At 38.0% G+C, this 23,408-nt stretch overlaps 1 protein-coding gene across 9 annotated transcripts in view; it reads left to right on the top strand.

The window, feature by feature from the left end:
• The window catches only part of CEP152 (centrosomal protein 152), a 114,006-nt gene that overhangs the window by 28,026 nt on the left and 62,572 nt on the right, over positions 1-23,408 (top strand). For all 9 annotated transcript variants that reach the window (XM_071214191.1, XM_071214188.1, XM_071214187.1 and 6 more), the window contains exons 11-13: positions 5,668-5,759; positions 7,399-7,562; positions 18,790-18,991. In XM_071214191.1, coding sequence (XP_071070292.1) covers positions 5,668-5,759; positions 7,399-7,562; positions 18,790-18,991 — 458 coding nt within the window. The remainder of the gene's footprint in view (positions 1-5,667; positions 5,760-7,398; positions 7,563-18,789; positions 18,992-23,408) is intronic.

Raw genomic sequence — 23,408 nt, 5'->3', positions numbered from 1 at the left:
CCAACTGCTTGAGCCACATCCATGTCCCTTGCCCATTTTTAAATTTAGCTATTTGTCTTTTCATTGTAAGTGGAAGGATTAGTATTATGGCTATTAATTCTTTATCAGGTTTATGGTTTTCAAATATTTTCTGCCATTTTGAAGGTTTTCATTTACTTTCATGATAAGGTCCTTTGAGAAACAAAAGGTTTTAATTTTGATGAGGTTCCATTTATCTATTTTTTTCTTTTGTTTGGGTATAAAGTCTAAGAAGCTATTGCCTAACAAAAGGTCCTAAAAATGTATTGCTATGTTTTCTTCTAGGTGTTTGATAGCTCTAGCCTTTGTAATAAGGTCTTTAATCCATTTTGAGTGGATTTTTGTATAAGATATGAGGTCCTCCTTCTTTTTCTTGGACTTGAAAATCCAGTTTTCCTAGCACCATTTGTTGAAAAAATTGTTCTTTTCTAATTAAGTGGTCTTTACCACCTTCTTAAAAATCAGTTAGCCATAAATGTGAGGATTTCTGAGCTCTCAATTTGATGCCATTGGTGTATATGTTGGTTCTTTTGTTAGTATCATGCTATTTTGATTATTGTGGCTTTTTCGAATAAGTTTTTTTTGGTCTTTATTTTTTTAATGTTACATTTAAAAGCTATGAGTTCCCCATAAACCCCCCACACCCCTCACCCACTCCTCCCTCCATAAAAACAACCTCCTCCATCATCATGAGACATTCATTGCACTTGGTGAATACATCTCTGAGCACTGCTGCACCTTATGGTCAATGGTCCACACCATAGCCCACCCTCTCCCACAGTCCACCCAGTGGGCCATGGGAGGACATACGATGTTCGGTAACTGTCCCTGCAGCACCACCCAGGACAACTCCAGTCCCCAAAAATGCCCCCACATCACATCTCTTCCTCCCGCTCCCTACCCCCAGCAGCCACCATGACCACTTTCTCAACACCAATGCCACATTTTCTTCGATTACAAATCACAATAGTTCATGAATAGAATATCAGTAAGTCCACTCTAATCCATACTATATTCCTCCATCATGTGGACCTTAGAATGGTTGTGTCCACTCCACATCTCTGTCAAGAGGGGGCTTAGATTCCACATGGATGTTGGATGCAATTCTTCTGCTTTCAGTTGTAGGCACTCTTGGCTCCATGGTGTGGTGGTTGACCTTCACTTCCCTGTTAGCTGGCTGGGGTAAGTCCAATAAACCACAGTGTAGGAGTTGCAAGTCTGTTGAGGCTCAGGGCCTGGCTATCACATAGTCAGTCCAGAGATTCAGGTCCCCTGGGTATACACTAAACCCCAGCACCAACTACAGATCCGGTAAAAGTAACAGGAAAGGCTTGTGGACAAAGATCACATCTGAGTCCAGCTCCATCACACAGAAACACAAACTCCAAAGTAGGGCCAACTGACATGGTACTGAACTCCATCTGCCATGACTATAGAACCTGTAGGTCTCTGTAGCCCTCAGAAGAACCAATACCTGGGGTTGTATTTACTTTATCTGTCTCTGGGACTCTGCTGAGGTGTGCATAAGGGCAACCCCTCTGATAACCTCCCAGCTCTTTTTGGAGACTCATAGCCATATAAACTCATTTGTCCTTTCCATTTCCCCCTTTTATTCAGGTCAAAAAGCATTTTTAACTCCTGGTATTATATGTAGACTGAGATATTCTGCTGGTCCGAGTTGACCCTTTTATTCAAGGTCATTTTCTAGTTACATCATCAGCTGGTACTTGGCAGTAATCCCTCGGCGCCAGGGAGGCTCATCCCTGGGAGTCATGTCCCATGCTGGGGGGAAGGCAACACATTTACATGCTGAGTTTGGCTTTGAGACTGGCCACATTTGAGCAACATGGAGGCTCTCAGGAGGCAACTCTTAGGCACCATGCAGCTCTAGGCCTTGTTCTTATTTCAGGTGCACAGGCTTACAAGCATAGTCATTAGTATAAAGGGCCCCATTGTTGGACCTTCCTTCTTTTTTGATCTTTGCCGTTGCACCTGGGGGATTGTTGCTGTTCCTTTAGGGACTGTGATAGAGCTCCCCTGGCTAGGAACTCAGCACTACCTGAGTTGTTGTTTTTAATTGTATCCACTATGAAAATATCCAAACATTTTTATGTACCCTGGATATATGCCCTGGAGAACTCCCTGCCAATCATGTGTCCCCTGTCAATAACATCCCACACCAGTATTCTTCCCCTGCCTTTGTTGAAACTCTCTGTGATCCAAAACTTCTTGAAAAATGAAGCCCAATATATTGCCAGGTTCCCTTAATAGTAAAATGGACTATAGCGATGAGTTTAAAGGTTAGATATAGAATGTATATTAATTTAGAAAAATTAAGGTAAAAGTAAATTGAGGATCAAAAAATTTAAAAATGCTAAAGCTTTGTTTCTGTTGTTTTGCCTTCCATCACTGCAATAAGTGTTGCCCTGTATGCAAATTGGCAAGGCAACTTCTTCCATCTTTTCCTCAGTGTTTACGTCCTTTCTTTTCCTTTTTTCTTTTTTCCTATTTATTAAGCTTATCTTCACAAAAGTTTTAGATCACAGTAATTCATATATACAATATACAGTACTCCCACATATCCAACATAAAACCCTTTTCCCTTCCACAACAATAATCTTTTTACATATTCATACTATATTTACTGAAACTGATGTACAGATATTGAGACAATAGCTTTCAAGCAATGTAACATTTGTGTTTACATTGTGGTTTATATTTTAGACAATACAATTTTCTAAATTTTTAGTTATCTTATGTTTTACATTATGATTTACATTTTAGCCTATCAGCCCCTATATATTTTTGGTGTAATTTAATATGTCTTATGTCCATCCTTGCATAATCTTGTCGAACACTCCTATTGTCCACACAGTTACACTGATTCCATCTATTCAAAACCTCTTTCCCCCTCCCCTTAGGGCCCACAGTGACAGTCAATCTTCATTGCTTGAAGGGCCATGTTCAGAGATACTTGCAACAGTGTTGAGGGCTTGACATGCTCGGCTGCCCTAATACACTGGGAGCCACCATTTCTCTCAAGAGATACAATTCCCTCTATTTGAGAGCATCAGTCCTCCCCAGGATGTGGGTATACCTTCACTCTCATTATATGGGTTTATCCAATGATATAACCCACTATGGCAAAATGAGCACTCACATACTCCCTAGGAGCCTGTCCTGCGTCAGATTATCCCCTTTAAGCATCTTAAATGGGTAACCTTCCTTATTATATTTTTGAAAAAGTTTTCTCAGCATTATACTCTCAACCAAATACCTGACAATCTCCTATGTTCGTTTGTTCCCTCACACTCCCCCCAATTTCTTGGGCAATATTACCCATCCTCCCATCCCTAGCCCCCCTCAAGCCCGCAAAGCCCACCCAAAGGTAACCCTATGCCCCCATTTTATCCCTTCCTTGTATAAATACTTACCTCCAGCTTATCATAGATTTCATCCATGTAGGTGTCAGCTTACATCCTTCTTCTATTCCCCAATTTCCTTTAAGCCTATCATCCAGTCTCTAGCTCTCTGAGGCAGCTTGGTTTTCTTATTTCATATCATTGAGGTCATGTAATATTTGTCCTTCAATGCCTTCGTTGCTTCACTCAACATAAGGTTCTCAAGATTCATCCATGTTATCATATGTGTTTGTAGTGTATTCATTCTTAAAGCTGAGTAGTATTCCATTGTATGTATATACCACATTTTATTTATCCATTCATCTGTTGATGGACATTTGGGTTGATTCCAACTTTTGGCAATAGTGAACACTGCTGCTATGAACATTGGTGTGCATATATCGGTTTGTGTCCTTGTTTTCAGTTCTACTGGGTATATACCCAGCAGTGGAATTGCTGGGTAATATGGCCAATCTATAGCTAGTTTTTTGAGAAACTGCCAGACTGTCCTCCAGAATGGCTAGATCCTTCTGCATTCCCACCAGCCGTGGTGAGTGTTCCCATTCCTCCACATCCTCTCCAGCATTTGTAGTCTTCTGTTTTTTTCATTTTTCATTGGGCCAAGTCCTCTTCCCTGTTTATATATTAAAATGTCAACTCTGGGATTTATTCTCTTGATTTTGTAACCAGCTTGTATTAAGACAGATTTTCTCGTGCTTCAGCCCTCCTATCAAGAAGGCCTGCCCAAGCTAAACGCAGTGTGCATGTTTTCTGTTTTTCCGGTCCTCTTTGTTATCCTGGGCTTTTGCTTGTTAGTTGTTTTGGAGTTTCGCTGTTTACAGGTGTCTTATTGTCCCCTCTGGTTCCCAGAAGACAGAGCTCCCTCTCCTAGGTGTTTGAAGCCAGCAGGCCTTTGCCCCAGAGTGTCTGTCTCTATAGTTTCTTATACTCCTTTTGTTGTCTCACGCTGTTTTTGCCTGGAGAGCAAATTCTGGGAGGAGGGGTATGCCAAAGAGGACTTTTTCAAGTCTGTCCTTCCCAGCCAGAATAGGTCCAGGGACCCATGAAGAGGGTGCTGACCAGCTTCAAAGTGCCCTGGGGAGGGGATCAGGAATGGTGCCAAGAGCATTCCTGATGGCTCCCAGAGCTGAGCTTTCCTGGCATGCTGAGCAATTGCAGTCCTTCATCTAACAGTCCCCCACTGCTCTGAGGAAGCAAAACTTCTTTGAGTATCCACCACCACTGCTTCTGTCTTGGTTGGGTTGAAACAATAGCCGTCCTGTGAGCCAGGCCCCCAGCTATCCAAATTTGCTAAACAAAAGCTATGATCAGTGATCAGCCATGCCCACCCTTGTTCTTGGGGAGGAGGATTTTTACATCCCTTTCTGTCACTAATAAGCTAGCTAGGGACTGGAACCCATGGAGCCTGCTGCAAGAGTCAGGGATGGGTGCCCGTAGCCGTCACACAGAGAGAACTATTTACTCGTCTTTCCTGTAATTTGTCAGTCCCTTCCTCCTGCTCTTTCCTGGATGTTGTACAGTATTCCTCTCGCCTCTGGAGTTTCCAAATCATTTAAAAAACAAAAACAAACATAACAAAGCAAAACATAACAGCAACAACAACAACAAAAAAACACACAAAAAATTGTTGTTTCAGACAGTTCCTGCCTATTTAATAGTTGTTGCGGTAGAAGAACTTTAAGGAAGCTCAAAAAAAATCCCTTTTAAATGGAAACTTCCCTTAGCACATTGAAAATAATAGATTACCAAAGCTTCAGAAGCACAACCCTAATATGTTTCTTTCACATGTGGCGAGATGGAGGTAGTAGAAATCAAAGATATAAAGAGTTAAAGGCAGCAAGATGTAGTTTTATTATTGGAAGGATAGAAATGAGTTAAAGAATTTTTCTTTTCCTTTGTATAAATTGGAATATCATCCTTCTATTAAGGATCTCTGGAATGTTCAGGTCTGTAGATGTGGCTCATTTGGTTCATAGCAAGGTCACAGTAGTCCATGTCTTCAACTCCTCAAGGGCATATGGGGGAGCCATGCCAAATCCTGGAAATATATGGACCAGACCTATGCCTTGTGGGTCCCACTGGCTCTACATCTTTATTCTCCTAAAAAAAATAGTAGTGATCAAAGCTGAACTCTACCTTCTCTAGCCTCTGGGTTTAAGTTCTTTCATAAGTCATGGCTTCCTTGTTTCTTTACATTTAGTATGTCCTATGGTACTTTCCTTTACAGGGTCAGTACAGGAGGTGGCTCAGCTACGGTTCCACCTACAGCAAGCACAAAAGGCACATGCTTTGAGTGAAAACATGAACAAGGCTTTGCAGGTGAGTATTGCCAGTTGGAAGAGACTCTATGGGTAACTGAATTAGCGAATGATTCACTCACCTTTCTGAATCTCAAGATTTTCCTATATAAAAGAGGTGGTTGGACCAAACCAGCCTGCCTATGATGGGGTGGCCTCTAAGAAGGTGATACTGAAAGTAGCCTTGGGTGAACAGCTGCCCTTGTTTCAAGTAGACTTGTAGGCAGAGGCAGCAAGGTGGACTCATCCAAAGGAGCTGGAGAAGGTCCCATTTGTGGATACCTGTGACTTTGCATGGCCAGGGAGTGAACAGCTGGGGTTGACTTTTCAACTTAGGACCAGCACTAGCACATCAGCTTCTTCAGCTACACATCTTCCCCTACTGGAGGGGTGATAGAAGAATTCTCATAGGCAGGCATAATGGGGGTTGGGAGATCCCTGGGCAAAGACCAATTAAAATTCTTCATAGGTTATTGGGAGAGGGCTTTCAGGGTTTTTCTGGAGAGTACTTTCTGAACAAAAGTACCTTTCTTCTTCATCTGGAAGGATATTAGCATTTCTTAAATGCCTGCTTTTTGCCAGCAATGTGCTAAAAACTGTCTCCATGTTATTTTAGTTAATTTAATCATTGAAATATTTCATGACTTAGGTTTTATTACCTCCACTTTATAGATCATGTATCAAAGGTTCAGAAAGGTTTAGTCATTTGTTCACAATCTCACCCACATAGTTGGGTGGCCATGCCCAGATCTGTACAACTGCAGAGCCAGGACCTTGCCACTTCTTGCCAATCTGCCCTGCTACCTCCTTCAAATAGCATGCCCTTTCATCTATGGATGCATCCCGGAGATAGGGTTATCAACAGGTATGAGGAACATTAATTATCAGAATTGCATCACTGCAATTCTCTCACTCCAGTGCTACTCAGGTTTTCCATGGGACATGGGAAAGAGGTATTTTGCCTTTTCACCACTGGCAGATTAAGTTTACCATATTCTTGGCAAACCAATCTACTTTGTCCTCTACTCTGATAAGCCAAAAAGTGCCTCCCATCGGCATCTCAGCTCAAGAGATGCTTTTCTTGGAGAACAAAATATAAGAGGGAAGTAGGAGAGAACTTCATGCATTTGCTTTCTCATTTATTCATTAGTTTATTCAATTCACTTGAAAACCTGCTACATGCTGGCTACTAGTTGCTGCATCTAGGTATAGAAATATTAAAGTGAGTAAAAAGTGAATGTAGTTTAGATGCATTTTGATGAGCTTATAAAACTGCCCTCTGTGATAAATTTGGCCATAGCTCTTCTTCTGGGTCACTTTTGCAAACAATAGCAGTTTTTCGTTTTTAAAGTTATTTTATGCTATTATTTGTCTGAATTTTTACCTCTGATCCACTTGCTAAAATTGGTCCTAAAAGTAGTACAACAATGCTTTTTAATGAAGCCCTAATAGCTTTGACTAAAAGTCATTCCATATAGATATCCATCATACAGAATTATACAGGATTATAAATAATTTATGATGTATGCTAATAGTGTATTTGAAGATTTTTGCCCCCTACTGATCCATTACAACAGATTTTGAAGCATTAATAGAATGACTGGTTTAATATTATACAGGAAGATAATATTAAAATAAATTTTAATATTTTTATGTTTTAGGAAGAATTAACAGAGCTAAAGGATGAAATTTCTTTGTATGAATCTGCTGCAAAACTGGGAGTACTTCCAAATGACTCAGAAAGAGAATTAAATATTGAACTCACTGAATCATATGTCGATTTGGGTATTAAAAAAGTCGACTGGAAAAAGTCCAAAGTTAACAGGTATTGGGATAATAGTTTACTGTCGAAGAACCTACATAAATAATACTTATAAAGCATGATAAACATTAGCAATAGCCACGAACTAATGAGATGATTAGGGATTCTGGAATGTAGGATGTTTTAGTAATTTTTAATGAAATGTAAATATCTGAATCAAAATGAACAGAAATCTCAAGTATTGATATTATACTGTCTTTAACACCAAATAGGTACTTCAGTTTTAGAAAAGTAAAAAAATTATCTATGTAGTTAACATATGCAAGTAAATTCTAAAACTGAGATTATGTATTAAGGTGAGAAGATAGTATATCTATCTATCTATCACTGTGTGTTGTAAGCAAGTAACTTGCATTTATCAATGGTGTCTGAAGAAAACAAGCACTAACTTTCCCTGGGAACTTTATGTAGGACCTAATGTTTAAAATAGGATTCTGTCTTTTGTACCACATATTAATTAATATAGATAGTTTAGGGATCTCATGGAAGAGAATGCTTTAGTGTCCCTCCCAGGAATTGAAGGGGGAGGGCATGGTAGTGGTGGAAGAGGTAGCACATTTTAAGTCTCTTTAAGCACTTAAGGATGAGTGAATGGGAGGATTTACATTTTTTAAGGACTTGCTATGTGGAAAGTGCTGTGCAAAGTTCTGGATATAGAGTACAAAGTTAAGATAGAAACCGTTGCTCTCCATAGGAGGTTTATGTTTTGTCTGCTTAGGGATAAGGAGATACACTGGTGAGCAACCAAGTGTTATGTGTTAAGTGTTATGCTTGATGTGTAAGGGGCGGGGGGTGGTGGTGCGGTGGTAGGTTTATCCGTTGCTTCGGCTGGTTTGGGATGGGGCTGAGACATGATGTGTTTGGAAGAGATGAAATTTAGTCTAAGTGAAGTCTTTCTTGAATGCATTCGGCATACTTTCCCACCATCCAGTTTATAATTTAAGATTGAATTTACCATCTTTAATATTTAGTGAGAGTGTTTGCTATCTGTGTTTCAGTCATGCAAATAAGGGTAGACTTCGGAAGAATTTGTTCTATGATAAATTTGAGAAGTTATATTTTTATTAATATTTCCTTTTTAAGAATGGTGAGATGAGATTCGGCTAATTAAAACCTAAAGTGATCAGGTAATACTGTGAGACAAGATGTTTCTTTAGTTTAGTAATGCTCCGTTTACCTGGAGGTCAGTCTTCAGGGACTCTCATCTGTACAGGTCACAGCGGCAAACCAGAAGGAAGCAAGGAAGAAAGGAACAGAAGGAGACTATGTGATGCATTAAATAGAAGCCACCTTCATTCAGGCACTTGTCTCAGGCCATATTGACTTAGATTTGTTTGCATTTATGAGTTATCTTGTTTCTTAACTGACCATAGAGTACCTGGGGCAGGGAATTGGGAGAGGTGCTGCCAGCCCTGCAGCTAGACAGCTCAACCTTAGCAAGGAGAGAACTATAGAAGCTCAAGAGCTTGTGACTGCTGGGCAGCCAGGCAAGCTGCTTTACACATCTAGGTGTGTTATGAGTACATCAGTTGTGGTGCTGAGCTGTGGAAGAAAGGCTTTAGCTTTGATTAGGTAATGGAAGCAAAAGAGGAAGTGTGTATTTTATCTTTTAGACAGATTAACAAAAATTTAAAGTTAAAATGAAGTCATCTGGAAAATGCACTGCTGTGAATGCCTCATTTCCTGTTAATACCAAATTAGTTCTGTACGGGGCAAGTGGCAAGAGCATGATCTTTAGAGCCAGACTTTGTTTTGAATCACAGCCTTACCATTTATACTTACTTTTATGATTTTGGGCAAGTTACTTAACTTTTCTGAACCTATTTTCTTATCAGTCTTTTCCTTTTAAGTGGATTTAACCCCTGGGATTAAAGTGAGGATTTAAAATAGATAATAAGCAAGGCGCCTTATAGATATGTTCTAGCACATATTATGCACTGAATAAATGATATTGTTATTATTATTTAATAGATTGATTAAAATATATCATTTAGCAGATTTGTATTAATTCAATACATACTGTGTAAAATGTTCTTTATTCTTCACCTTGTGAAAAATGAAGGTCCATTATCCATTTTAGATTTGGGGAAGCTGGAGGTCAGACAGATGGACTCCTTTGTCTAGATAGACAGAGATAATTAGTGACAGAATCAGTATTCAAACCCTACCACTCTGGGTGTTAGACCTCATTTTCTGTTTGTTCATACTTTACAGAAAGTGAAACCTTTTGCCTTAAACTTCATTTTTTTTTTTTTTTTTTTTGAGGATTAGCTATTTAATTCATGCCAAAAAAAACCTCCTCCACCCACCCACCCAATTTGTTACTACTTTAGTTTGTTCCATAATCAGCCTGGGAATTGGGTTAGTAATACAGTTATTTTTTCAAATTCACTACTTCATCATGACATCTACTGAAATATACTCTACTTTTGTCCTTTCTATTAATTTAGTAGCCATAGCCAAAAGCCCACAGTAATTTTAAAGCACATTCCTGTATATAGTAAACTGGAGTCATCACATCGTTTTTGCAGTGTTTAAAGAATGCCAGGCACATGTACATGGTAGAGTGGGGAATAAAGTGCAGAGTGATTCATCATCGAGGTGCAGCACAAAGATATCCCAGGAAACAGGATAAGGGAAGAGGATGTAAAGCGTGAAGACATTCCATCCACCACATCTTAGTAGATGAGAATTCTGCTTTGAGGAAAACTAAATACTTAGTTTACGAAAAACTAAAAACTAAATACTTATTCTCAGATCAAAGTTAGAGGAGATATAGGAGAGAAGTGATTTGTACCTTTCCTCCGATAGACCGTGATTCTTAGAAGAAGCAGCAACATTTTTCCTAGGTTGAAAATTTTGGTTCTTTGTTGACTTGAGCTGCTCTCAAATCACTGACCCAAATATTTGTGTCTCCAAGCTTTATTACTAACTACCACCTTCCTTAAGCTATCACCTTGTAAATTTTAAGAGTTCAGCCTCAACGTTCTATTTTACATTTGTGAATTTGAGTAGCTAAATCTGCATGCAGCTTGCAGACAGCTTCCCCTCTCCCTTATTATGGTTGGCTGCTAAGCTCAAATAATAAACATTTAAGAGTGGAATGCCTTTTCCCTTTGATCTTCTCAGCAGGCTTCATAAGGGGCTACAGTTTATTTGGATTTAGGGGAACCAACTTCCCCAGGGCTCAGTAGTGAGACTTCTGCAGGATTGATCACCACTGCTGGCTTTTTCCCTTTTTGAGAAAAGAAGAGAAAATTATTTTAGTAAGCACTTTCTCTGCTCTCTGACTTGGCTCCTTCTAGGAGTACAGAATGTGCTATTTCAGTGGTCAGCATTCAGTAAGAAAAGAAATTAGGGTTGCATAATTTGTTAACTGAGCAAAATAGAGTGTTCTACTAATAGTTCACCAAAATCTCACAGTATAGAAAGATGCATTGTTCTTTTGTACTGTGTTTCTTGAATAAATAAGACGGTTAAATAGACATATATGCAGATATAAACTATATACATTACATATAGAATAATTGTGTATATGATAAATATGTAGCATATTGTAAGGAGCTCCTTTTAGAGTATTTTAAAATATAAACCTACCTGTTATTTTGTGTATTCACATTCTCTATTTCTGCTATCTTAAAGTGCCTCATTTGGAATCATCAGAAACTGAAGAACAGCAAAAATTTTAACGCGGGCACTGAAATATCTTTTTTTAAATATAGGCTTTATTTTTTCTAACAATTTTGTATTTATTAGATAGTAAAGAGAGTTCCCATATACTCTGAACCCATTTCCCCCTATTAATCTCTTACATTAGTGTGGTATATTTGTTAATGATTTGAGCTGAAATGGATCTATTATTAGGTTAACTAAAGTACAAAGTTCATGCAGGTTTCCTTAGTTTTGACCTAATATCTTTTTCTGTTCCAGAATCCCATACAGGATACTGCATTACATTTAGTTTTTATGTCTTCTTAGGCTCCTCTGGACTTTCTTTGGTTTTGACGACCTTGACAGTTTTGAGGAGTGATAGTCAAGTATTTTGTAAAATACCTCTTTATTGGAATTCTATGTTTTTTTCATGATTAGATTGTGGTTGTGGGGTTTGGGGAAGAAGACCCCAGAAGTAAAGTGCCACTTTCATCACATCATATCAAGCATATATACTACCATACTATATCAACCATTAATTTCTTTCCAAAAGTGTGTTGGTCAGCCAAAGGGGTGCTGATGCAAAAGCCAGAAATCTCTTGGTTTTTATAAAGGGTATTTATTTGGGGTAGAAGCTTGCAGTTACCAGGCCATAAAGCATAAGTTACTTCCCTCACCAAAGTCTTTTGCTGTGTGTTGGAGCAAGATGGCTGCCGATGTATGCAAGGGTTCAGACTTCCTCTTCCTCTGTTGGTTTCGTGGTCCCAGCTTCTTCCAATATCAGCCATGGGCTGGGATGAGTCTCATCTCTCTCCTGGGACTCATTCCTCTCTGGGCTCAGCTGCAATGGTCTCTCCACAAGGTTAGCTATAGACTGTCAGGCGAACAGCTTGTTTGTCTTCCCAGGGCCTCTGCCGTGTCGAAAAAATCTGCTTCTCTGTGTATTTACTTCCCAGGGCTCTAGCTCAAAACTCTAACTAACTCCTCTGCTCTTCCATGTAGTTTTCTACAGTACATCCTACTGACCTGGCCCAATCAAAGCCTTAATCATTATTTAATCAAGTAAAAGTGAAATTTCTGAATCCAATACTATCTACTGTATAAAAGGCCAGTTTACAAACATAATCCAATATCTATATTTTTGGAATTCATAAATAATACCAAACTACTACCAAAAATAACTCTTTCCTCCATTGTGGAAAAATTAGAAAATACAGATTAAGCAAAAAGAAGAAAATAAAATCACCCAATAATTTTACCTCACCTTCCACAAAGAAAAGCATTGACTTTTTGGTATATAACTTCCATGTTATCTGTTTTGTATGTTTCTAAAATATAAAGGCGTATTAAATATACTGTTTTATTTATTTTTTTAAAGATTTGTTATTTTAGTTCCCCTTTCCCTTCTCCTCTCTTCCCTTCTCCTCCCTTCCTTTCCCCCACCCTGCTGTTTTTGCTGTCTGTGTCCTTTTGCTGTTTGATCATCTTTATCTATTTCTCTTTTTTTTTTTGTCTTCTCATTTTTGATCTTCTGGTATTCACCAGGATCTGATCCTGGGGACCTCTGATATAGAGAGAGGTTCCCTGTCAGCTGTGCCACCTGGTCTCTGCGGTGATTCACTTTGACTCTCCCTTTCATCTTTCTTTTGTTGTGTCAGCATCTTGCTGCATGACTCACTTGTGTGGGCACTGACTCACTGCACAGACATTTGCATGGGCACAGCCACTTGGCTCACCATGCAGGTACTTGGCTCACCGTGTGGGCACTCAGCTCGCCACATGGGCACTCACATGTGCACTTGGTTCACCATGCAGGAACTCAGCTCCCTACGCAACCACTGGCTTGCTATGCAGGCCTGTGTTCTCTTCTTTTTCACCAGGAGGCCCTAGGGATTGAACCAGGGTCCTCACACATAGTAGCCCTATTACTTGAGCCACATCTGCTTCCCAATATACTGTTCTAAATGTGTCCTTTAGTACATTCTGAAATCTTTTAATGTCAATAAATATTGTTACATATAATCTTTAATGGGTATCTAGATAAATGAACCATATTTTAGTTAACAATACCCTGTTGTTTTTAAATTTTAAAATTTTAAATAATATTACTACAAGCATCTTTGCAGTCAAGTCTTTATTCATGTCCTTGATTATTTCCTTAAGATGTAGATAAATTTTCTTGTCAAAGGATATACACATTTTTGAGACTTTTTAATATATGTTGCCAAGCAGCTCTCCAGTTTACGTTATTACCCACATCATGTAATAGTGCCTGTTTCTGGGTATTGAGAGTTATCACTTTTTATGTTTTAAGTTTTTATATAGTCAGATGTATCACTCTCTTTCTTGGATTTCTTAAGTATTATGTTTCAAAAGATGGTATTTTTCCTAGTACTTTTTATAGTTTTGTTTTATTTTTTAAACCTTTGTTTATTGTAAAATATAGCACATTAAGAAAATTGCCTGAAATGTAAGTATACAGCTTAATGAATTACTTTAAAATGAACACCCATGGAACTACCACCCAGGCCAAGAACTTAAGCATTGCTGGCAGCTGACCATGTTCATCTTTCAGTCATAACCTTTGAAGTTAACTATTGCTTTAATTGCTATAGCAATAATATCTGGGTTTTGTTATCCCTTTAACACATAATTATGCATATCTAAGTGCTATAGATTTGGTTTGCCTTCATATAAAAAGATTCATATAAGACTTTTTTTTTTTTTACAGCTTTATTGAGATATATTTCATATACCATAAAAATTTACCCATTTAAATCACACAGATCACTGGTTTTTAGTGTATTCATGTAGTTGTCCAACCAATGACACAATTTAATTTTAGGCCATTTCAACTTCTGAAGGAACACATTAGTAAGTCATCCTTCTTGCTGCCTAGCCCTGGGCAACCACTAATCTACTTTCTGTCTCTATTGATTTCCCTATTCTAGACCTTTCACACAAATGGAATCATACAATATGTGGTCTTTTGTGCTTGGCTTATTTCACTTAGCATAATATTTTCAAGGTTCATCCATGTTATTACATGTATCAGTACCTCATTCCTTTCTATTGTCAAATAATAATCCATTGTATTGATATGTTAGATTTTGTTTATCCATTTTTCAGTTGATGGACCTTTATTTATATTATTTCTACTTTTTGGCTATTAATGCTGCTATGGACATATGTGTGAACATATGTTTTCACTTCTCTTAGGTATAGATGTAGGAATGGAAATGCTGTGTCATATGGTAACTTAATGTTTAACATTTTGAGGAGTGGCTAAACTTTCCAAAGCTGCTCTGTATTACATTCCCACCAGCAATTTATGAGGGTTCCTCTTTCTCCACATCCTTGCCAGCACTTATTTTCATTTTTTTGTTGTTGCCATTGTTGTTTAATTCTAGCCATCCTAGTGTGTGTGAAGTGATAACTTATCATGGTTTTGATTTGTATTTCCCGGTGACTAATGATGTTGAGCATCTTTTCATGTGTTTGTTAGCCATTTGTATAACTTCTTTAGAAAAATGTCTTTTCAAATCCTTGGCTCATTTTCATTTTAATTGGGTTATTTGTCTTTTGTTGTTAAGTTTTAAGAATTGTTTTTGCATTCTGGAAACAAGTCCCTTGTCAGATATATAATTTGAAAAAAATGTTCTTCCATTTTATGGGTTATCTTTCACAATGGTGTCCTTTGAAGCAGAAAAAAATTTTAAATTTTTATGAAAGTCAATTTATGTTTTCTTCTGTTGCTTGTGCTTTTAGTGTTATGTCCAAGAAACTATTGCCTAACCCAAAGTCATAAAGATTGACTCTTCTGTTTTCTTTAATGGATTTTCTAGGTTAGCTCTTACATATAGGTCTAGGATCCATTTTTAGTTAATTTTTATATATGGTATAAGGTAAGGGTCTAATTTCATTCTTTTGCATGTCTTGTTCCTGAACTTAGGGGGAAGGATTCAGTTTTCACCATTAAGTATGATGTTAGCTATAAGTGTTCTTCTCTTTTTCACTCAATGTTTTGTTTGTAATTTTCATGTTCTAGAATGAAGCTGTAGCTCATTCCATTATATATATGTATGTGAGTGTGTGTTTGTGTATCTTTTTTTGTATGAATATATCATACTCCATTTTCCATTCTCCTGTTAACAGATTTTTAGGTTGTTTCCAGGTACAATGTGCATGAATTTCTGTTGGGTATATACCTAGAAGTAGAATTACCTGTAGTATGTGTGGTTCAGCTTTAATTGATAATGTCAAACTCTTTTCCAAAGTGGTTGTAACAATTTACAGCCCACCAGAAGTATATGAAAGTTCTAGTTGCTCTATCTCCTTGACAATACTTGATAATCAGTGTTCATTTTAAGCCCTTTTCTTGTGTAGTGATATTTAACCATGGTTTTAATTTGCATATTTCCTGGATTATTACTATTGAGATCCTTTTATAAAAATAAACATATTATGTTTATTGACTGTTTGGCTGTATTTGCATGTATGTGAAATCCCTGTTCAAATTCTTTGCCAGTTCTTTTTTTTTTTTTTAAAGATTTATTTTTATTTATTTAATTCCCCTCCCCTCCCCCGGTTGTCTGTTTTCTGTGTCTTTTTGCTGCGTCTTGTTTCTTTGTCCGCTTCTGTTGTCGTCAGCGGTACGGGAAGTGTGGGCGGCGCCATTCCTCGGCAGGCTGCTCCCTCCTTCGCGCTGGGCGGCTCTCCTTATGGGTGCACTCCTTGTGCGTGGGGCTCCCCTACGCGGGGGACACCCTGCGTGGTGCGGCACTCCTTGCGCGCATCAGCACTGCGCATGAGCCAGCTCCACACGGGTCAAGGAGGCCCGGGGCTTGAACCGCGGGCCTCCCATGTGGTAGACGGACGCCCTAACCACTGGGCCAAAGTCCGTTTCCCATGCCAGTTCTTAAATGACTTTTTGTGCATGTGTGTGTTTTGTTGATTTGTAGGAATTTATAATTTTTAAAAATATGTGTTCTGGGTATGAATCCCTTGGTTATATATACTGCAACTATCTTCTCTCACCCTGTGGCTTGCCTTTCATCCTCTTCATGTGTCTTTTGATGAGCAGAAATTCTTTTTTTTTTTTAAAGATTTATTTATTTATTTATTTCCCCTCCCCGCCCCACCCCAGTTGTCTGTTCTCTGTGTCTATTTGCTGCATCTTCTTTGTCCGCTTCTGTTGTTGTCAGCGGCATGGGAATCTGTGTTTCTTTTTTGTTGCGTCATCTTGTTATGTCAGCTCTCCATGTGTGCGGTGCCATTCCTGGGCAGGCTGCACTTCTTTCACGCTGGGCGGCTCTCCTTACAGGGTGCACTCTTTGCGCATGGGGCTCCCCTACTCAGGGAACACCCCTGCGTGGCAGGGCACTCCTTGCGCGCATCAGCACTGCGCATGGCCAGCTCCACATGGGTCAGGGAGGCCCGGGGTTTGAACCGCGGACCTCCCATGTGGTAGACGGATGCCCTAACCACTGGGCCAAGTCCGCCTCCCAAGCAGAAATTCTTGACTTTAATTTTGTCAAATTTATCAGTCCTCAAATCAGTGCTTTTTTTGTTCCATTTACAAAATCTTTCCTTATTTCAGGGTCATGAAGATATTTTCCTATGCTGTCTTCTAAATGTTTTGTTGCTTTTACCTTATATGTTTGTTTTACCATCTATATGGAATTGCTGTTAGCATTTTTATGGTTATTCTTCTTTATTCTTCCAAAGGACATTTATAATTAACATGTCCTGCTCTAGGAAAAAAAATCCCTGATAATATATTTTTTGTTGTTATAATATTTTTATTAGGATCAAATTAAATATATATGTTAACCTAAGGAGAACCTAACATCTCTTTATGTTCATTTTCTTATCCAAGGATATAACATATCTATTTTGTGTCTTTCAAAAGTGTTTTGAAGTTTTCCACAGTTAGTTTTTGCACATTTCTTGTTAAGTTGATGCTTAGATATTTAATTTTGCAAAAGTAAATGGGGTGTCCTTTCCCTTATTGCTTCTAACTGGCTATGGTTTATATATATGATTTCTGTTTGTTGTGTTATGTCCTGTTGCTTTTCTAAATTCTTTTTGATTGTAATAGTTTTTCCATTATCTTTTGGGTTTTTTGAGATATAATTGTATCATTTGCTGATGGAGATTGTTTTACCTCTTCCTTTCCACTTATACTCTAAATTGCTTTATCTTTTGTGGTTAACATTTTAGGGGCTATATTTAGATATCATTAGTACAAATGCTCTTTCCTAAAGCATTTCATACTCTGTGGCATTCCCATTAGCAATGTATGAGAGTTCCAGTTCCCATACCATTGCAAAAATTTGGTGTAATTAGTCTTTAAATTTTTAGCCATTCTGTGTGTAGTGGTATCTCAATGTGTTTTTAGGTTGTATTTCTCTAATGAGTAATGATGTTAAGCACTTTTTCATCTTCTTTGTTTCCCTTTTTAAAAAATTTTTCCTTTTTCTTTTCCTTTTTTTTCTCATGTGCTTATTTGCCGTATGTATCATTAGGTAAAGTGTCTGTTGAAATATTTTGACCTTGTTTTGTTTCGTTTTTTTAAATTGGATTCTCTTCATACTGAGTTTTAAGAATTCTAAACTTGATCTGAATTTCAAAAATGGGATGAAAGTTTCTGGGGCCTCTTGCCACTATGGAGTGACAAGGACCAGATTTACCTTCCCTGCCCTTTTTCTGTGGTTCTTTCTCTGGCCTCAAGGTAATGTGATCACAAACATACACAGGTCTCCAGATCTCTCGCCCTGTGCAATTCCCTCCTCTCCTGCATTTCCCTCCACAGATTCCAACTACTCAAACTCTGACCTCTTTCTCTGGAACTTAGATTTCCAGGCTCTGTTTGGGTTTCCCCTCCCTTGGGTACTCACAGGACTCCCCTTGTTTGTTTCCCTTAGCTCATGGATCATTGTACTATGCTACCTGGTATCTAATGGCTGAAAATCATTATTTTATACATTTCATTTGGTTTCTAGTTTAAGGCAGGAGATAAATCCAGACTTGTTACTCCACCATCTTAAGAAGCAGAAATTCTTATTCCATTTTTGAAATTTATTGAAACTAAAGCTGTGTTTAAATCATCATGACCTTTAGTTTTGTTTTTTCCCCCCAGTACCCAGTTAGCCAGCTAGTCTATTGTTTTAGTAAGTTGAAAGAGATATAGGAATTGTTGATTAGGAAGGCTAGTTTTACCTTTTTTCCTCCTTATTTTTGTGTTGTTTTAGAATCATAAAGGGCACGCATATACAGCATGCAATTTACCAAAAACAAAAATAGAAGTCTGTTGAAATTCACATGGCTGAACTCCTTACAGTGAGGGCAAGCTTGGGAATGGTGTTCCTATGAATGAAGTTATTTCTCTAAACGGGAATATGACAAACATACCCTTGTGTATACGATAACTTAAAACTGTTTTTGAAATATTCGTATATGGTTGTACCAGGTTACCAAAAAAAAAAAAAAAGTCACTGCCGTGGTTAATAGCTTTTTAAGGTATAGCTAAGCTTGATTTGCTACTAAATTTAATCTTAAAAATCAATTTCTCTGTTAGCATTGTGAAACCAGAAGACCGAAATGAAGAGCTTTCCAACGACGAGGTCATTCTGAAGCTGAAAGCTGAAGTGCAGCGTTTGCTGGGTAGCAACTCAGTGAAGCGCCATCTGGTTTCTCAGTTACAAAATGATCTCAGAGATTGTCGTAAAAAGATTGAAGATCTCCAACAAGTGGAGATGGATGAAAAAATTGAGACTGAGGTTTGTAGAGACGTAGAGTTAAAAAACCATTCTTAAAAGTTTTTTATCTTTTACACTTTTCACATTTCAAATAAACCTTTGCCTTTCCAGGGGTTTATTTAACTTTTTCAAAAGTAAAATTTAAAGAAACAGTTGTCACTTAATGGAATATATTTTCTGTTTACTCTTGGTATACCGAGATGAGATGCCAGTTAGGTCAGATTCCTTTACAGCAATGACACGAGTTGTAGGTAGCAAGGTATTGACATCTCCCCAAGATTGGCCTGTACAACAGTGTTCTAAAATCTAGTTATACTCTCCACAGTGAAACCCTTAGCAATTTGTCTTTTTCTCTGGCCTATGCTTATATGGAAAGAGTCTTTCCATATAAGGAAATTAATTATGTAGCACTGGCATTACAGGTAGGAAAAAAACAGAAGCAGACTGAGATGTCTGAGTCATAAATTCATAAAGTTGAAATCCACCTTTGTATTCTTCAGTTAACCTCCTCAATTTGTGAATGAGGAAAATGAGGCTGAGGGGTTTGTGACCCTTAGGCAAACTGAAACAACACATGGCTAATAAGTAGGCCAAGGAGATTTCCACCAGATCTTGTTATCACAGGGATCTTGAGGTCTGTCCTGCCTTAACAACTACCTTTCTCACCCTTCTATATGTCACAAATCCCAACTCATCGATATTCCTAATAGAAAATAATTCATAAAATGACTAAATAACTATGAAAAGGTAAGGTAAGGGGAAAAAAAATGAATGTAGATAGTGTATTCCTTTCCTCCTGGACCGAGATAAATTATTTTTACTTCCTACTTTACTATTCTTTTTTCTCCTGATCCTTTAAACTAGGAGTGATGTTCGTTAAAACGATCCTGTTAAAGCAAAGAATGTAAGATGTTCTGTGGTACCTATTATAATGGAATTTTAATTGTGGCTAATTTATTTTGCAGAAATAATAGTATGCTTTTACAATTACTCCTTGTCCAGGCTGGTTCTTGCTTATGATATTTGATGAGGACAGCATTGATTTCAATATAACAACCAAATGAAACAGACACCCCAGCTGGCACTATATTTAACATCTTTAAATCAAGCTGTTTCAATGTTTCTAAATGTGCCTTAAAATTAAGGGAAGAGAATGAAAGTCTTTGTCTCAATTTGTGCTAGATTAGAATTGATTAATTTAAGCACCTTGATGAGAGTAGCCTAAGATTTAAAAGAATAGGAACACAATGTTGAGTCTGGACCTTAATTTAGGTATCTTGGTGCTCTCTTTGTTCTCTGATGAAGTTTACTAATGGCATTTGCTGCACACATACACTTGTCCTTATACGTCAGTTCTTGGTGGCCGTACTTTGTATGGCCCCTGAAACCTTCCACTTTGCCTCTATTTGTCTGGTTAGTTTGTAGATCAAAGGAGCTATTCCATCTTTGAACACTCTTGTCCAGCTACTCTTTGTCACAGTAATTACTCAGCAGTTTACATCTAAACACTTTTTTCTTGAAGTGTTACTTCAACTTTTCCTGCTTATGTGTCTGTTCTACTTCAGCTAACTATATAGGGGTGTCTTGGGGATATTGTCTTGATAATTCTCAGCATATTTTCTCAGTGAATGTTTGATTTATTAGTACATTTTTTGACCCACTTCCTAAGTGGGGGAAAAGAAGAGGAAGTAGTAGCAAATGTTTTTCTTTTCTTTTTTTTTAAGGAACACTTAAAGTTCATAGTCATATAATTAGCACATGGACACCTTTAAACTGCCTTTGCTTCTAATTTCCCACGTCTTTTCCAATGGTGCTTTTCATTTCATCTCTAAGGCAGAAAACATGATTGGGAGCTATGTGGCAAGAAGAGCAAAATCATTCAATTAGACTGTTTTTTTTGAAAAGCTACTCTGTAGAAGGTCTTGTGAGATTCAATGAAGAAAGAAACAATGGTCATTCCTTTAAGGAACTTAGACTCTAGAAGAGCATTGCGCAATGAAAATAATATAAACCACATGTAATTTTAAATTTTTTCCTCGACCTAGTAAAGTTTAAAGTAACAGGTGAAATTAATTTTAATATATTTTAATGTAATATATACAAAATATGGTCATTTCAACATGCAATCAATATAAAAATATTAATGAGATGTTTTCTTTTTTTTTTTTTGGTACTAAATATTTGAAATCTGGCATGTACTTTATACTTAGAGCACATTTCAGTTTTACTAGCCATGTATCATGTGCTCAATAGCCACAAGGGTTTGATGGCTACAATATTCGACAGTGCTGATCTATTAGGAGATGGACATCTAGAACTTTGTGTAATAAGGATGATGCTAGTTATGAACAGAGTGCTCTGCAAAGGAAGAACTTGGGTGGGTGGTAAGGTGGCCTTAAGGAAGTCTTAAAGGAGGGCACATTTGATCTCTGTCCTGGAGGACAAATCCAGGAGAGAAGGTGAGAAAGGAAAGTCCAGTCTTGAGTAGTAGAAGTATACAAAAGGATGTAGCAAATAAACTGGTGTGACTGGAGAGCAGGGCACATGAATAAAAGTTCAACCTTTCTGAAATCTTTAATTAGGCCACCAACTTTTAGATCTCTTAATGTCTATTTTTACCAAGAATAATCATAGCTTGCATCCAGTCCTGAGGATAATGAAATGATGTTGAATTTCTCTGACTGCTACAGGGAAATATATTAACAAAAAGACCATATCAGTTTGTGCTTCCCTGGACATGTTTTTTTTTTAAGATTTATTTATTTATTTCTCTCCCCTCCCCCCCCACCCCGGTTGTCTGTTCTCTGTGTTTATTTGCTGCATCTTCTTTGTCCACTTCTGTTGTTGTCAGTGGCACAGGAATCTGTGTTTCTTTCTGTTGAGTCATCTTGCTGCATCATCTCTCCGTGTGTGCGGCGCCATTCCTGGGCAGGCTGCACTTCTTTCGTGCTGGGTGGCTGTCCTTACGGGGCTCACTCCTTGCGCGTGGGGCTCCCCTAAGTGGGGACACCCCTGTGTGGCATGGCACTTCTTGCATGCATCAGCACTGTGCATGGGCCAGCTGCACACAGGTCAGGGAGGCCCGGGGTTTGAACTGCGGACCTCCCATGTGGTAGATGGACGCCTTAACCACTGGGCCAAGTCTGCCACCTGGACATCTGTTTTTAAAGAGAACTGAGTCATCAATCCTTCCCTAAAACTTTTATAAATATTTATTAATAAGACCAGCAAAAATATTTATTATGTAATCTATTTGGCATGTTTCTTTTAAGTAGAACTTAAAGATACTGATATATTTGTTGCTTTATACATACCCTATAGAGCTTTTTTAATGTTCATTTATATCTCTTTTATATAGAACAATTTAAAATTATTAGAGTTACAGTTTTCTGCTTTTATATCATGTAAGTATTCATAGCAGTGATTTATTTAAAGCTGAGTTCTTGCTTAGAAACCTTACTTACAATTAAATTGTTTTGGTACAAAATCAAAATATGCTGTTTTTTTTTTTTTAAAGATTTATTTATTTTATTTATCCCCTCCCTTCCCTTCCTCCCGCCCTGCTGTTTTTGCTGTCTGTGTTGTCTTCTCTTCTCATTTTCTCTCCTCTAGGCTACACCAGGATTCGACTCTGTAGACCTCTGATCGGGAGAGAGGTTCCCTGTCAATTTCGCAACCTTAGTTCCTGGTCCCTGCTGTGCTGCACCTTGATTCCCCTTGTCTCTCTTTTGTTGCATCATCATCTTGCTGCATGACTCACTTGTGTGGGGCACTGGCTCACCATACAGGCACTCATGTAGGCACTGGCTCACCATGGGGGCACTTGCATGGGCAATGGCTTGCTGCACAGGCATGCTTTCTCTTCTTCTTTTTCACCAAGAGGCCCCAGGGATTAAACCCAGGTCCTTCCATATGGTAGACAGAAGCTCTATCACTAGAGCCACATCCATTTCCCAGAATAGGCTGTTTTATAACATTTTCAAGATAATATGTGATGAAAATTAGGGGACATTGGAGTAGAATGTGGTAAAGGCCTTAGGAAAACCAGACTGGCCATATGTACACTGAATTTGTTCTGAGAATAATAAATAAAACAGAGATTTTTCTGTGTCTGATATTTGATAAAGATCATTACCTTACCACAAATTTTTCTAATGCCAAAGACACTTGATAAGCAGTGTTCAATAGCCAGTTCAGGATTCTAGCTAGAGTCTTCTCAGACCTAGAAACAAGGAAGATAATATATTAAATTTTACTTTGTTAAATTTCTTCTTTTCTTGAAGATAATGTCTTCAGTGTTCTACCTTTAGAAAGAAATTTTGTGACATTCAAATGGTACTTCTCTTTTTTGAGATATCAGGGACTGGGGATTGATCCTGAGACCTAATATGTGGTAAGCCAGCGCTCAACCACTGAGCCACATCAGCTTCTCTGAGTT

This window comes from Dasypus novemcinctus, chromosome 3, assembly GCF_030445035.2.
Source record: "Dasypus novemcinctus isolate mDasNov1 chromosome 3, mDasNov1.1.hap2, whole genome shotgun sequence".
In the NCBI taxonomy this organism is placed as follows: Eukaryota; Metazoa; Chordata; class Mammalia; order Cingulata; family Dasypodidae; genus Dasypus; species Dasypus novemcinctus.
Note: the sequence above shows the minus strand (reverse complement) of the source record. Positions and strands in the feature narration are given on the sequence as shown.